A 14,755-nucleotide genomic window follows, 5' to 3' on the forward strand; every position below is an offset into this window, starting at 1 on the left:
TGTATTCTCTCCAGGCATCTGTCACCTGGCCCTCTATCCCTGTGCAACTGTCCTCTTTTATATGACACTCATCTCACACCAATTAAGCTTATAGACATATTAAAATATCCCTATTACTGTAATACTATTACTGTAAAACCCAAAGGAATGAAATCATGATGGACTACTGTTCTCTATCCTTGTATGTCATTGGAGCCAGAGACAAAGAACCTTGATTGACCCCAGGAAGAGTAGGTGCTGATTTAGCAACAGCTAATGGGGATCCTAATAAAATACTACAATTGTCTTGTTACACAGGTATAAAGGCAACTTAAGGTACATTTCTACTGTTTTTCTGATATATTTGACTTGTAATGATGTCCAAAGTAATAATCAATTAACCTCAACTTCTGACATACTGCAGTGATGTAAAGTACTTAAGTAAATATACTTTGAAGTACTACTTATGTAGTTTTTTTTTGTTATCTGTACTTTACTTTACTCTTTTTATTTTTGACAACTTTTACTTTTACTCCACTACATTCCTAAAGAAAATAATGGATTTTTTACTCCATACATTTTCCCTGACACCCAAGAGTACTCATTACATTTTGAATGGTCCAATTCACAGGAAAATGGTCCAATTCACGCACTTATCAAGAGAACATCCTTGGTCATCCCTACTACCTGTTCTGGCTGATTCACTAAATACAAATGCTTTGCTTGTAAATTATGTCTGAGTGTGCCTCTGGCTATCCATAAATTTTAAAAACAAGAAAATCGTGCCGTCTGGTTTGCTTAATATAAGGAATTTAAAATGATTTATACTTTTACTTTTGATACTTAAGTATTTTTAAAACCAAATACTTTTAGACTTAGATTTTACTGGGTGATTTTCACTTTTATTTGAGTAATTTTCTATGAAGGTATCTTTACTTTTACTCAAGTATGACAGTTGGGTACTTTTTCCACCACTGACAGACTGTCACGCCCTGACCTTGGAGATCCTTTTTATGTCTCTATTTTGGTTTGGTCAGTTTGGGTGGGCATTCTATGTTTTGTGTTCTATGTTTTCTATTTCTGTGTGTTTGGCCGGGTGTGGTTCTCAATCAGAGGCAGCTGTCTATCGTTGTCTCTGATTGAGAACCATACTTAGGTAGCCTATTCCCACCTGTGTTTTGTGGGTAGTTGTTTTCTGTTTTGTGTTGCTGCACCTGACAGGACTGTTTCGTTTTCGTTCATTCTCTTTGTTATTTTGTTTAGTGTCCTGTTTAAATAAAAATAACATGAACACTTACCACGCTGTGCTTTGGTTCACACCTAATTCAACAGACGACTGTTACAGAACTACCCACCACCAAAGGACCAAGCAGCAGGGTAAGGAGGACTGGACATGGGAGGACATCCTGGACGGCAAAGGATCCTACACGTGGGAGGAGATCCTGGCTGGAAAAGATCGCCTGCCATGGGAGCAGGTCGAAGCAGCAAGGAAGGCGGAGGCAGCTAGGAAAAGGGCCAAGGATTACAAGGGGACAAGGCTGGCACTAAAGACCGGGAGGCCACTCCCCAACATTTTTGGGGGGGTGCACACGGGGAGATTGGCTGAGCCAGGTTGGAGACCTGAGCCAACTCCCCGTGCTTACCGTGGTGGGCGTCGTACTGGTCAGGCACCGTGTTATGCGATGGAGCGCACGGTGTCTCCAGTACGCGTTCTTAGCCCGGTGCCTCGGTCAAGGACAAGGCCTCCTGTAGGTCTCCCCAGCCTGGTGAGTCCTGTGCCTGCTCCCAGAGCCAGGCCTGTGTGTCTCTCCACTCCAGTGATGATCCATGGCAAGAAGCCTCCAGTGATGATCCATGGCACGAAGCCTCCAGTGATGATCCATGACAAGAAGCCTCCAGTGATGATCCATGGCACGAAGCCTCCTGTGTGTCTCTCCACTCCAGTGACGCCCTTCAGTCCAGAGCCTCCAGCAACGATCTCCAGTCCGGAGCCTCCAGCGACGATCCCCAGTCCGGAGCCTCCAGCGACGATCCCCAGTCCGGAGCCTCCAGCGACGATCCCCAGTCCGGAGCCTCCAGCGATGATCCCCAGTCCGGAGCCTCCAGTGACGCCCTCCTGTCCGGAGCTGCCAGAGTTGCCCTCCTGTCCGGAGCCGCCAGAGTTGCCCTCCTGTCCGGAGCCGCCAGAGTTGCCCCCCTTTCCGGAGCCGCCAGAGTCGCCCTCCTGTCCGGGGCCCGCTGCGAGGGTCCCCAGTCCGGGGTCAGCGGCGAGGGTCCCCGCTCCAGGGGCGCCACCTAAGTGGGCCAAGCCTAAGGTGGAGCGGGATCCACGTCCCGCACCAGAGCCGCCACCGCGGATAGATGCCCACCCAGACCCTCCCCTATAGGTTTAGGGGGGGGGGGGGTAATGTAACGCACTGACCTTAGAGATCCTTTTTATGTCTCTATTTTGGTTTGGTCAGTTTGGGTGGGCATTCTATGTTTTGTGTTCTATGTTTTCTATTTCTGTGTGTTTGGCCGGGTGTGGTTCTCAATCAGAGGCAGCTGTCTATCGTTGTCTCTGATTGAGAACCATACTTAGGTAGCCTTTTCCCACCTGTGTTTTGTGGGTAGTTGTTTTCTGTTTTGTGTTGCTGCACCTGGCAGGACTGTTTCGTTTTCGTTCATTCACTTTGTTATTTTGTTTAGTGTCCTGGGGCCTGTTGCACAAAAGTAGAATTAAGACATCCGGGATAAATGACTCAGCTGAGCTCAATGAAGCCAAAACATGTGCGTCCAGGCTTAATTGGTTGCACAAAGACCAAGCCAGGATGAGCAGACACGGATTCATTAAGCCAGGTGAAACCAATCCTGGATAGGTGCGCGCTCACGGCTCACTCAAATAGACCCCGCCACAGATCACAGATTAACTGATTTACCATGGCAACTAGAGCCGCGTACTTTTCGCTGTCGGAAGCACAAATCCTCAATGGAGGCATAAGAGGAGGTAAAAGATATAATTAAGAAGAAAGGCAACACCGCCACAGTGATAAAGCAAAGAGAAAAAGCGTGGCAAAGTATTGCAGACCGCCTGAATGCGTAAGTAGTGCACAATTACACACTCACCGCTCCGCTGAAACATCACAATTACAATTCAAATATTTAATTCACATCTCCAAAAATGCAGTTGTACTGTAATTATGAAACGGTTAAATTTTTAATTGAAATGCACTGCAGATATGAGTGAAATTGTGTAAAGTAACTCCATCACACTGTATAAAGCTATGATACATTTTTTGATATTTTTACTGAAAACAAGACAAAAATACCAAGTAATTTTTTGCAGTGTGACTCCATTAAATGTGTGTGTGTGTGTGTGTGTGTGTGTGTGTGTGTGTAGATTAAACATGAACGGGCCAAAACGGACATGGCAGCAGGTCAAAATCAAATACAAGAACATTCTGCAGAATGGTATGGTCCCTGACTAATATTTAACAAAGCACAAGCATATATTGTACCCAGAAGGTGCCTGCTCACACATTGTCTGTACTGTTTTAGCAGTGAAAAAGAATACCCACAGACAAGGCACGGGTGGTGGGTCACCAAAGGCTGACCTTACCCCAGCAGAGGACATGGCCTTGGAGCTAAATAAAGGCAGGCCCGTCTTAGAGGGGATCCCTGGGGGGAAAGAGACGAGCATAGGTTCCTCCCAAGATGCCACCCGCTTCATTCAAGGTATGTCCTTCCATCTCTACATGGGATACAATCACATTCATATTGAATCAATTTGGACTGTCTGACTTTGGTTTACCTATTGCCTTGCAGTGTCTGGCAGCACTGTGTTCCTGTTAGAGCCACCAGCACAAGCACCAGACGATGCTGATCCAGTGAGTACTCCATCAAAGGCATACTGTAGGCCTGGCATGTCTTGTCTACTAGCTTCAATATGAATCCGATTAAATGTGATAGGGTGAAGGCCCCAGTGCAGCAGCAACAGCACATGATGGAGACGATGATGAGGAGGAGACCATCTCTCTGGATTCCAGAAGGCATGAGGTATCATGTTAAGACTGTGAAAGTACTATTTACTCTACAATGGTGAGGAGTCCTCATCAAAATCAAAAAATCTAATTTATTTTACAGGACCCAGATGCTATACAGTGGGAAAACCAGCCTGGCAACATAGTGCGTATTAATAAAAGGACACCACATCCTGCCAAATTCCAGCTGCGCTAATTGTATTGTGTTCACAGAGCTCACAAGCTATCAGAAAGTTGTATGGCAACCACCTCCGGCGCCAAATAGAACTGGCAGACATAGACATTCAGTACAAGAAGAAAAAGATGGAAAATCTTGCACTGGAGTCCGAAATAAAAAAGAGGACAATTAGGAAACTGGACCTTGAAATAAAAAAACTTGAGAGGGAGGTGAGATATGCCTTCAATGTACACTGTATGCTAACTGTAACACAAATGTATTAATCATTATTTTTCTTTCCTCCCCCAGCTCCAAGAAGATGACACAGCTCAAAATAAAAATTAGGTATATTCTCGTAAAGTCAAGTGAGCCATGACATATGAGCTCTTATTGTGAGCACACAGGACGGTGGCATCTTTCTAAGGTTTTTTTTATTTCCCCAGCAATCAGTACAACCAAGTCATCGTTATAAGGCATCGCCCTCTTTTGCCCACCCCCCCAGCACCAGGTGTGGCCACTAGCCTATATGAAGGCCCAAAATTGTGTGTTCCTTTCTGCTCTGACAATGGCATGCCCATTCGTGCGAGATGTGGTGGATGAAGAAGCACTTGTACTGAGGAGAGCCTTCAGGCGAGAAAGGGTCTTCAGGGACCGGTTGGACCCACTGGCCTTCCCTGATGACCATCTATATGAAAGATACAGGTTTTCTGCAGATGGCATCAGGTATCTATGCAGACTACTGGGTCCCAGGATTAAGCACCGCACAGCACGGAGCCATGCACTGAGTGTGGAGCAAATGGTTTGTGTGGCCTTGCGCTTTTTTGCTAGTGGAGCCTTCCTGTACTCAGTGGGGGATGCAGAACAGCTGAACAAGGCCACAATTTGCCGCACAATAAGGAGTGTGTGTCTGGCTATCAAAGCATTAGCAGATGTCTTCATCTCCTTCCCTGGCCACAGAAGACTCTGTGACATCAAAGAGGAGTTCTATAGGATTGCAGGTAAGAGGATCTACAAATTACAGGACAACTGTTAACACATAGTAGGATACTCATTACTTTGTGTGACAGGTTTCCCCAATGTCATTGGTGCAGTGGACTGCACACACATAAGGATAAAAGCCCCCTCAGGTGCCCATGAGGCCGATTTTGTGAATAGGAAATCCTTTCACAGCATTAATGTTCAGGTGAACATAACTTTTTGATATTGTCCATTGACGAACACTCTGCATTGCCAGTGATGTGCATTGATTGGTGTAATATTCCTCATCTTATGATTTCAGATGGTCTGCAATGCTGACTGTGTGATCAGCAATGTTGTGGCAAAATGGCCTGGCTCAGTCCATGACTCCAGAATCTTTCGGGCCTCTGAAATCTATCAGTGCCTATCACAAGGTAAGCCACACAACCCCTATTTATAACCATCATGGCTGTGTCAAGAATATCACTGTGTTTATGAGGTAGTAATGATGAGATTTTGTGTTGACAGGTGAATTCTCTGGTGTGTTGCTGGGAGACAGGGGGTATGGCTGCCAGCCTTTTCTCCTGACACCTTTCACAGACCCCCAGGAAGCACAGCAGGCCTACAACCATGCCCATGCCAGGACCAGGGCCAGAGTTGAAATGACCTTTGGCCTCCTGAAGGCACGCTTTCACTGCCTTCACAAATTAAGGGTCAGCCCTGTTAGGGCATGTGATATTACTGTGGCTTGTGCTGTCCTCCACAATGTGGCCTGCCTGAGGAAGGAGAGGGCCCCCAGAGTGCCACCAGCCATGGACTGGGACAATCCGGCAATCTTCCCTGATGACGACAGTGGTCGGCTGCTGAGGGACCAATATGTGTTGAATTATTTTAGTTAGTATGTGTGCTTTCAATTTTGGTTAAATATGTCCTGCGGTGGCAGAGGAATTTGGGTTTTTTTGGGTTCGTTTTTTGACGAATTTGGCCTCTTATGATGTTTGTGCGGTATACTGTGTGTAATACAAGGCTGCAGGGAGGCTACTGCATCCATTCATTTGTCTGTTCAGTTGATGTGTATGGATTTGTCCTGCATTTATTTTAGTGTGCAGACATGCAGGGTGTGTTATATACAGACCTTTGAATGTGTATGTATCATTTTGTATAATATGCTTGGATTCTGTGCTTTCCATCTTGTAGAGTCACTGTGACTTCAGTTTCGAAAGGAGCTGATGGTTTACCTGCTTTGTTTTGTCCTTATTCAATAAAGGAACATAATGTTACACATTGTGTTTTTATATTCATATGGAATGTGTATTTGTTTATATGACAGAGTACTAGGGCCACACTGAAGAAAAAGGATAAAGTCATAAATTTATGAGGCTGGTTCTTTCTGCAGAAAAGCTACATATTGTTTTTACAGTTTTGATACTTATGACAATGTGATACTTAATATTCTGGCACATCAGCATGTCTTTGTTTATGAAACCATACTGAAGTACAATTTCACGAAATGCCCCACATCTGTCATTTTAACAACTGTCCTCCTTTAAAACAACTGGTTACAATATTATGACTTGTGTTTTTTTCCCCTCTGTGGCCCTAATATTCTATCATTTTATATATAGCCTTATAGTCTATGGGAAACTGTAAATTATCTAATGATAGCAACATCATCTAAAAATCATTTTTTATCCAAAATCATTGAAATTAATGATCACAAACGTTTAAATAATAACAGTGGGTCTAGTTATATGTGATAACAATGTATAGTGAGCAGTGAAATAACTATTGGTTTCCATTTGTGGTGACTGCTGACTGACATTAGGGATGAGATTAAATAGATCCTGGAATTTAGCCTGGTCTGGAGCAGGCTAGCTCCACAGAATAAATCTCCATGGTAATTTATACCATAACATATCCTCCTGCCCCCTATCCATCTTTAGTGCAACCGGATTACGGATCAATTGAGCCAGGATCACCAAGATATCCTGGCTTAATCCCTTATCCTAGTTTTGTGCAACAGGCCCCTGTTTAAATAAAAAATAACATCAACACTTACCACGCTGCGCTTTGGTCCACACCTAATTCAACAGACGACCGTTACACAGACTGTATGTTTGTATTTCCTGTTCAATCCCATACAGCAGCTAGTGATAGTTGCGTTTGTTTTGATTGGTTTTGTATTGATTGTATTGTGTTGATGTTGTTATTTTGCTATATGTTGTATTGTATTGTGCTGATGTTGTTATTTTGTAATATATGTTGTATTGTATTGTGTTAATGTTGTTATTTCGCTATATATTGTATTGTGTTGATGTTGTTATTTTGCTATATATTGTATTGTGTTGATGTTATTTTGCTATATGTTGTATTGTGTTGATGTTGTTATTTTGCTATATGTTGTATTGTATTGTGTTGATGTTGTTATTTTGCTATATGTTGTATTGTATTGTGTTGATGTTGTTATTTTGCTATATATTGTATTGTGTTGATGTTATTTTGCTATATGTTGTATTGTGTTGATGTTGTTATTTTGCTATATGTTGTATTGTATTGTGTTGATGTTGTTATTTTGCTATATGTTGTATTGTATTGTGTTGATGTTGTTATTTTGCTATATGTTGTATTGTGTTGATGTTGTTATTTTGCTATATGTTGTATTGTGTTGATGTTGTTATTTTGCTTAATATTGTATTGATGTTGTTATTTTGCTTTATGTTGTATTGTGTTGATGTTGTTATTTTGCTTTATGTTGTATTGTGTTGATGTTGTTATTTTGCTTTATGTTGTATTGAATTGTGTTCATGTTCACAGGGCTCCCTTGAGAATGAGACCCTGGTCTCAATGGTGACCCCCCCTTTTCTAAATCAAAGTAAAAAAAAAAAAAAAAAAATGAATTTGATGGATACTGTCTTCTTCCTGCATCGCTAGGCCCTCTAGTGGTATCTCCTAGACATACAAGATGAGACATTCAAGATGAGAATATTCAAGTAGAGACATTCAAGATGATATCAAGATGAGACATTCAATGAGACATTCAAGATGAGACATTCAATGAGACATTCAAGATGAGACATTCAAGGTGAGACATTCCGGATGATACCATCAAGATTAGACATTCAGGATGATACCATCAAGATTAGACATTCAGGATGATACCATCAAGATGAGACATTCAGGATGATACCATCAAGATTAGACATTCAGGATGATACCATCAAGATTAGACATTCAGGATGATACCATCAAGATTAGACATTCAAGATGAGACATTCAAGTTGAGACATTCAAGATGATACCATCAAGATGAGATATTCAAGATGAGACATTCAAGATGAGACATTCAAGATTCAAGATAAGACATTCAGGATGAGACATTCAAGATGATACCATCAGGATGAGACATCCAATGAGACATTCAGGATGAGACATTCAATGAGACATTCAAGATGAGACATTCAAGGTGAGACATTCAGGATGATACCATCAAGATGAGACATTCAGGATGATACCATCAAGATGAGACATTCAGGATGATACCATCAAGATGAGACATTCAGGATGATACCATCAAGATGAGACAATCGAGATGTGACATTCAGGATGATACCATCACGATGAAACATTCAGGATGATACATTCAAGATGAGACATTCAGGATGATACCATCAAGTTGAGACATTCAGGATGATACCATCAATATGAGACATTCAGGATGATACCATCAATATGAGACATTCAGGATGATACCATCAAGATGAGACATTCAAGATGAGACATTCAAGGATGATACCATCAAGATGAGACATTCAGGATGATACCATCAAGATGAGACAATCAAGATGAGACTTTCAAGATGAGCTATTCAACGTGAGACATACAGGATGAAACATTCAAGATCATACATTCAAGATGAGACATTCAAGAAGACATACTGTACAAGATGGCATGTACAGTATGCCACTGACAACAACATTTTTGCCACTGACAGTAACATTTTAATGGGCAACACAGAAAAACCAGGCCCCTTTTGATATCATTGAAGATAAAAATGATACAAGACAAACCTGGCTTCACAAGAAGAAAAAAAACTTTATTCATTTTCATACTTACAAACAATTTCAAAAGTAACCTAAATAATGAAATTACTTCAACCTAAGATAGATTTGCTCATTGCAAATAATCCAACTGAAAATATATACCAAGCTCCGTTACATTTTCCCAAATAAGCAAAATATACAGGAGCAAAAACTGAAAAAAATATTGCATGTATTTTTTCCATTTTTGTTGCTGCCACCGCCCAGAAAGGAAGGAAATCAAGAAGCAACAATGAGTTGTAAATACATGACAAACTTTCCTTGTATTATATGCACAAGAAAAAATACAAATAATAATTGCACATCATTCCCTTATTATTGCATCAGTTGCATTTTAGTCTGTTTCAGTAGGTGTGTATACTCAGTCATATACGCCAGTGTAAATACAGTTTCAATACACTGTAACAACATATGGATATTGAAGTTATTGAAATCACATTGGCATCACTATTTCAACAATTCAATATTCCTGCCTAGTCTGAATGCAATCGATGATGAGAAGCTGAACAGTTCTAAAAAGCGAGCTTGCCAAAAGAAACAGACATTTTAACTTGTTTAAATGACAAACATTCCATTGAATTACAAGCTATGACAGATTTTTAAATTAAACGAATAACACAAACCCATAATGTCAAGGCTAGCACTACTAAAGTTAAACATCAAAATGTAAGAATTATTGCAGAATAATAATCAACTATGCATCGTTCAGTACATCAGTACAGCATTTGGTCCATTGACATATCACGTTTATATGATGAAAGCGGTTGAAATTAGACCCAAAGTCAGGCTCAGCATATTGAAACCAAAACAGGGAGTTAAATGAAACAAACCAATCTTACAGAATGAAAATCCAGACCAGGATGGTTTTTACTGTACTTGAAACCAGTTGGACAGTGAATGAATGACCTGTGTTGAGAGGATAACATTCAATGGCGGTTCATATGCATCAATGCTGAATATGACCTCAGCCCAGGCTTGCAAACATGACATGTCACAACCGCCTATACTTTGAATAAGCTTGAGAATTGTTATGAAGGGAATTTTACATGTTTAATCCAAGAAAATATAGCCCAAACCTACCCTGAAATCCAATACAGTACACACACAAAAAAAACGAACTTAAATATCATGACCAACCAAAACAGTCATTATAATGCATCAAGAAATAATAAATAGAATTGCAATTTTTGTTTTTTAAATCATCACTTAAAACGAGCAACATGACTTTGTCATCTAATCTGTTGACATCATCGTAAAAGCATAATGACATTCAAAACCTAAAGCATTAAATAAACAATATTATAATAAAAATAACATGATGGATGAACAATCGCGAATGTGGCGGCATGGGAGTAAACACGTCCGCCCAGGCCCCACGGGTTCCCCCATGAACCCCAGAACATTCCATGGCCCATAAACATTTGGCTCCATCCAAACACCTATGGCCACGTCCCAATAATATCAAACAGCTTCCTCTCCTGGTCTCCTTTCCTTCAAGAGTAGTACATTGAAGCCTCTTTTACCTGTCGTGGACATGGGAGTGAAGGAGACGACGAAAGGAAGCCAACTAAGAGAATTTGGACACAGCAATAGTCTTAAGTCCAACTAATTCCTCACACACTAGAGGCAGTCCACAGTATAATGAAGAGTTGAATTGTCTATTGCATGAGCGTAGCATAGCTGACTACGTGGTCACCCACAGTAGTCTTGGTTAAGAAATCGAGTAAACAATCATTTTAGTTTTCAGTCAGTTAGGATACAGTTTTTAGCCACTGATGATTCTTTTCTTGAGTAATTTCCTTTCATGCTTCTTAAATACTATAAATAGGGTTCCTGGAGGATGTGAGGGAGAGTTATTCATTTGGGGTAGTAGTAGGACCAGACGTGAATGGCAAAAAAACCTCATGAAAATAATTGCGGAAAAGGCTTGGAGCATTGGAGGCTGGTGGGAGGAGTTATAGGAGGACGTGCTCATTGTAATGGCTGGAATGGAATAAATGGAACGGTATCAAACACATCAAAGATATGGAAACCACACATTTGATTAACCATTAATTCCATTCCAGCCATTACAATGAGCCCATCCTTCAATAGCTCCTCCCATCAGCACTAACATAGCAACACCATAGGAACACTTACACCGAACTGGAATACTCAAATACATACAATACATTACTGAACACATGCAGTATAAGTCATAATGTAAAATACAAGAAATGAACATAGAAAGGAGGGCTCTAGGAGTGATACCATTGGCTCAAAGAGGTCATGTGATGCAGCAAAAAGTGATGGATAGAGATCGGATTAGTAAGTAGATCATTTTAAGGATCTGAATAGGGGTAAAAATAGAACAATTAAATTTACCTAAAAAGACCTCTTTTCAAAAGAGCATCATAAAGTAATCATTGGGCTACATCCCACCATACTGTGCCGATAGCATCACCCAGCACCTAGAAAATGGAACAGTAGCATTTTTTCCCAATGTTTTTACACTTTTACATTTTTTTTTTGTATATTTTTTTCAAACTGATATTGAAATCCTATTTTGTAACACTAGCAGAGAGAGAAATAGAGAGAGATAATTCAGAATAACACAATTTGATCCTAATGAACGTTCAACATGCTTCAACACTTGTCTAAAGGTCTAAAATCAACGAAAACAAAGACATTACTTATTTTTTCAGTTTCTCTGAAAGCAACAGGTCTCTTATTAGAGAGCGATCATGGTGGTAAGCTGGAGGGTCAAGGGAGTTGTTATCAGAGCCAGATTCATTAGTCTAGAGGGCATCATCATCAGGAGTTAGGTAGGAACATCATGTCTTCAGTGGTCAGGAGATGGAGGGAGCGGAGCAGAGGGAGTGGAGGCCGGCCGGGCTGGGTCCTTAGGATGTCGTCATGGAGGATGGGTCATTCCACATGGCCGCCACGTCTCTGAACCTGCCACAGGGCATGATGGGAAAGGGAGTACATTATTGTTTCTGTCAAACACTTCACCTGAATATAATGTAATAACAACAAACAGACAAACAGAGGATCCCCCGGGACAACAGGTGAGCTATTGACCCCTTTGTCAATTGTAATGTGTGTGTGTGTGTCTGCCAGGACTCTGACCGTGCGTTGATGAGGTACTGGGCCAGGCTGATGTTGGCGGGGGTTCCTGTGATGGTGATCTGGCGCTCCGATGACCCTTCCATGGCGTTAGCAATTTTGATCTGCGCCCCAGACATCTGACGGATCTCGTTGATTTTGGTTCCCTGGCGCCCGATTATGCAGCCTATTAGCTGGGAAGAAGAGGCGGAGGGACTTAAAACAGGGGAATAGCAAAGTCTGAATGGAATGCATACAAAGTCATACGTACCATGACACACTGACCCCTTTTTTCAATTGTTCTATTTTTACAAATATATCCATGGTGGTGCATGCAAGCATTTGAAAACTTTTTGTTAAAATATTGACTGACTATTGGTGAAATCACCTTACCCATCCCTTACATGACAATAGATGACAAATGTCAAATGAAAAGCTCCATGGTCCCCACACTCACATCATTGGGAATGGTGAGTTCATGAGTACTGGCCTGGTTACTGGCATCCAGACCTGCTATATGGGAGAGAGAGAGACAGAGAGAGGGGACACGGCATAAAATAGAGTTTTGCATGGGGAGGGTGACGTCCGCTGTGAGCGACAGTTAGCTTTGGAGACCTATAATCAGAACCCTGATTGGAGATGCTTCTGCAGAGGTCTTGAGAGAGCAGCCTGTGGCTTCTCCTTCTCTGTTGAAAAGGGGGTTCGTTCTCAAACCAGAGGAGATTTACCCGCCAACCCAGATAAAACTAACTCGGAAGGACCAAAATCTTCAAGGCGCTACAAAAGCAGATTAAGAAAATAAACCAAATATTTGAAAAACTACAAATAAAACGTCAACGTCAACAAGAGCAACCACCAGGTGGCCATGTCATTGGAAGCGCAGCACAAAGAACGACAGGAAGAGAATGAACAGAGAAAGACAGATAGAGGAAGAGAGAGAGAAAGAGGAGGAAGTGTGTGTGTGTGTCTCTACAGGTAAAAAAAGAGAAGGAGATTTGGTAGAGGGTGGTTCTCGTGTAGGTGGGTACGTACCGGGGAAGGCAGGGGTGGTCTGTCCAAGGGGATTAAAGGGGGTTTGCTGCATAGCCAACTGGTGGAGCTTGGTCAACTGCTGAGGGGGGTAGGAGGGACAGCAGAGCTATGAGGGCATCGTTAAAACACACACACACACACAGGTCAGGTCTGTCACCAAGAAACAGTACAAGAAGAAAGACAGGATTCAGGAGAAGCAGTGACACAGATAGGAGAAGAGAGAGAAAGAGAAAAAGGAAACTCATAGAGGACTTGGCCCGAGTCGGTGAAGAAAGGATGTCTCTGTGTGTTTGGATGGTGCCATGTGAAATTTAGTTCATGGATGTCTGTGTCTGAAACACTTGGACCCAACATGGCGTCATCAAACATACCATGTCCGTTTGACTACGTTGAGGTATTCCTTGAAATTGACCTCCTCCTCTCTGAAGAAGTACTGCACTTAACTTTCACATTCCTCACTTGAGCAACCAGTATCCTTATTATTCTGGGTGATGGATAAGGAAATAATTGTTTTCTTTCTGTGTCCCTTTGCTAGTTTTCCTACAGGCCAAGTCCTATGAAGTTTGGCTACAAACAGAGGACAGAGGTTGTGAGTAATTTCAGATTTGAAAGAGACAGAAATTACTTTTCAGAATTGGTAGTATTAATATTATGGGTTAATATTAATAGGATTGGACACAGAGAGAGTAGAGTGTAGAGAGAAGACTGCCTCATGGAATTAGAACTCACGTCATGGTGAGGGATGGCGTATTGTCCCTGAATGGTGTAAGCCTGGAAGGAGAGGAGGGAGAAACATACAACGCTATTAGAATCTGCTGATGGAAGTGGCTAAATCAGCGGTCCTCGGACCCCAAGGAATGAAATGTCGTTTTTGCCCTAACACTACACAGCTGATTCAAATGATCAAAGCTGGATGATTAGTTGATTATTTGAATCAGCTGTGTAGTGCTAGTGCAAAAACCAAAGCGTGCACCTCTTGGGGTCCTGGGGACCGAGTTTGGGAAAGTCCATGTACTTCCACTATACCTCCACTAGGGGCAGTAGTGGTCTACATCCGTGACCCCACATCTATCAGAGTCATATTCACTGATTCTAGTCACTTCATAACTCTTTCAGTATTCTCTTAGCAGGGTTGGGCCAATTCCATTTCAATTCCAGTCAATGCAGAAGGTAAACCAAATTCCAATTCCACATTTCCCTCATTGAAAAGCATTTTAAGAGAATTGGAATTAGAATTTCAGTGTACTTTCTGAATTGACTAGAATTGAAATGGAATAGATCCCAACCCTGTCTTAGTATTATCTCTTATGGCAATCAAGTTGAATTCATGTCCAAATTAAACATACAATGCTAGCAAGAAAAATCTATGAGCAACCTTGAAAAACAAGTCAGATATCATATCCATTGTACTGAGGTGAATATTGAAC

General features: G+C 41.5%; 2 protein-coding genes across 36 annotated transcripts in view; one reads left to right on the forward strand and one right to left on the reverse strand.

Annotated features, from left to right (window-relative positions):
• The first annotated feature begins 2,676 nt into the window (after positions 1 to 2,676).
• LOC139532472 (putative nuclease HARBI1) lies at positions 2,677 to 6,413 on the forward strand. 6 transcript variants are annotated; one of them, XM_071330094.1, is made up of 8 exons: positions 2,677 to 3,693; positions 3,784 to 3,845; positions 3,928 to 4,385; positions 4,465 to 4,500; positions 4,599 to 5,153; positions 5,223 to 5,338; positions 5,435 to 5,546; positions 5,641 to 6,413. In XM_071330094.1, exons 5-8 carry the CDS (start codon positions 4,682 to 4,684, stop codon positions 6,009 to 6,011), a joined length of 1,071 nt encoding a protein of 356 aa, XP_071186195.1. In that variant the 5' UTR covers positions 2,677 to 3,693; positions 3,784 to 3,845; positions 3,928 to 4,385; positions 4,465 to 4,500; positions 4,599 to 4,681; the 3' UTR covers positions 6,012 to 6,413. The 6 variants fall into 6 exon arrangements, with proteins under 6 accessions (XP_071186195.1, XP_071186198.1, XP_071186196.1 ...); XM_071330097.1 differs by having other exon boundaries at positions 3,928 to 4,014; positions 4,102 to 4,143; positions 4,212 to 5,153; XM_071330095.1 differs by having other exon boundaries at positions 3,928 to 4,143; positions 4,212 to 5,153.
• Positions 6,414 to 9,184: 2,771 nt separating this feature from the next.
• LOC139532470 (poly(rC)-binding protein 3-like) overlaps positions 9,185 to 14,755 on the reverse strand; it is a 28,996-nt gene continuing 23,425 nt past the window's right edge. For 10 of the 30 annotated variants that reach the window (XM_071330066.1, XM_071330069.1, XM_071330062.1 and 7 more), the window contains 5 exons: positions 14,058 to 14,099; positions 13,329 to 13,434; positions 12,754 to 12,809; positions 12,321 to 12,490; positions 9,185 to 12,146 (listed from right to left, as the gene is read on the reverse strand). In XM_071330066.1, the coding sequence (XP_071186167.1) occupies positions 12,092 to 12,146; positions 12,321 to 12,490; positions 12,754 to 12,809; positions 13,329 to 13,434; positions 14,058 to 14,099 (429 nt within the window). In that variant the 3' untranslated portion in view covers positions 9,185 to 12,091. Of the gene's footprint in view, positions 12,147 to 12,320; positions 12,491 to 12,753; positions 12,810 to 13,328; positions 13,435 to 14,057; positions 14,100 to 14,755 lie in introns of those variants that run through there. The other 20 variants (XM_071330080.1, XM_071330089.1, XM_071330079.1 and 17 more) reach the window with 7 other exon arrangements.

Source organism: Salvelinus alpinus, chromosome 10 (genome assembly GCF_045679555.1).
Source record: "Salvelinus alpinus chromosome 10, SLU_Salpinus.1, whole genome shotgun sequence".
NCBI classification, from domain to species: domain Eukaryota; kingdom Metazoa; phylum Chordata; class Actinopteri; order Salmoniformes; family Salmonidae; genus Salvelinus; species Salvelinus alpinus.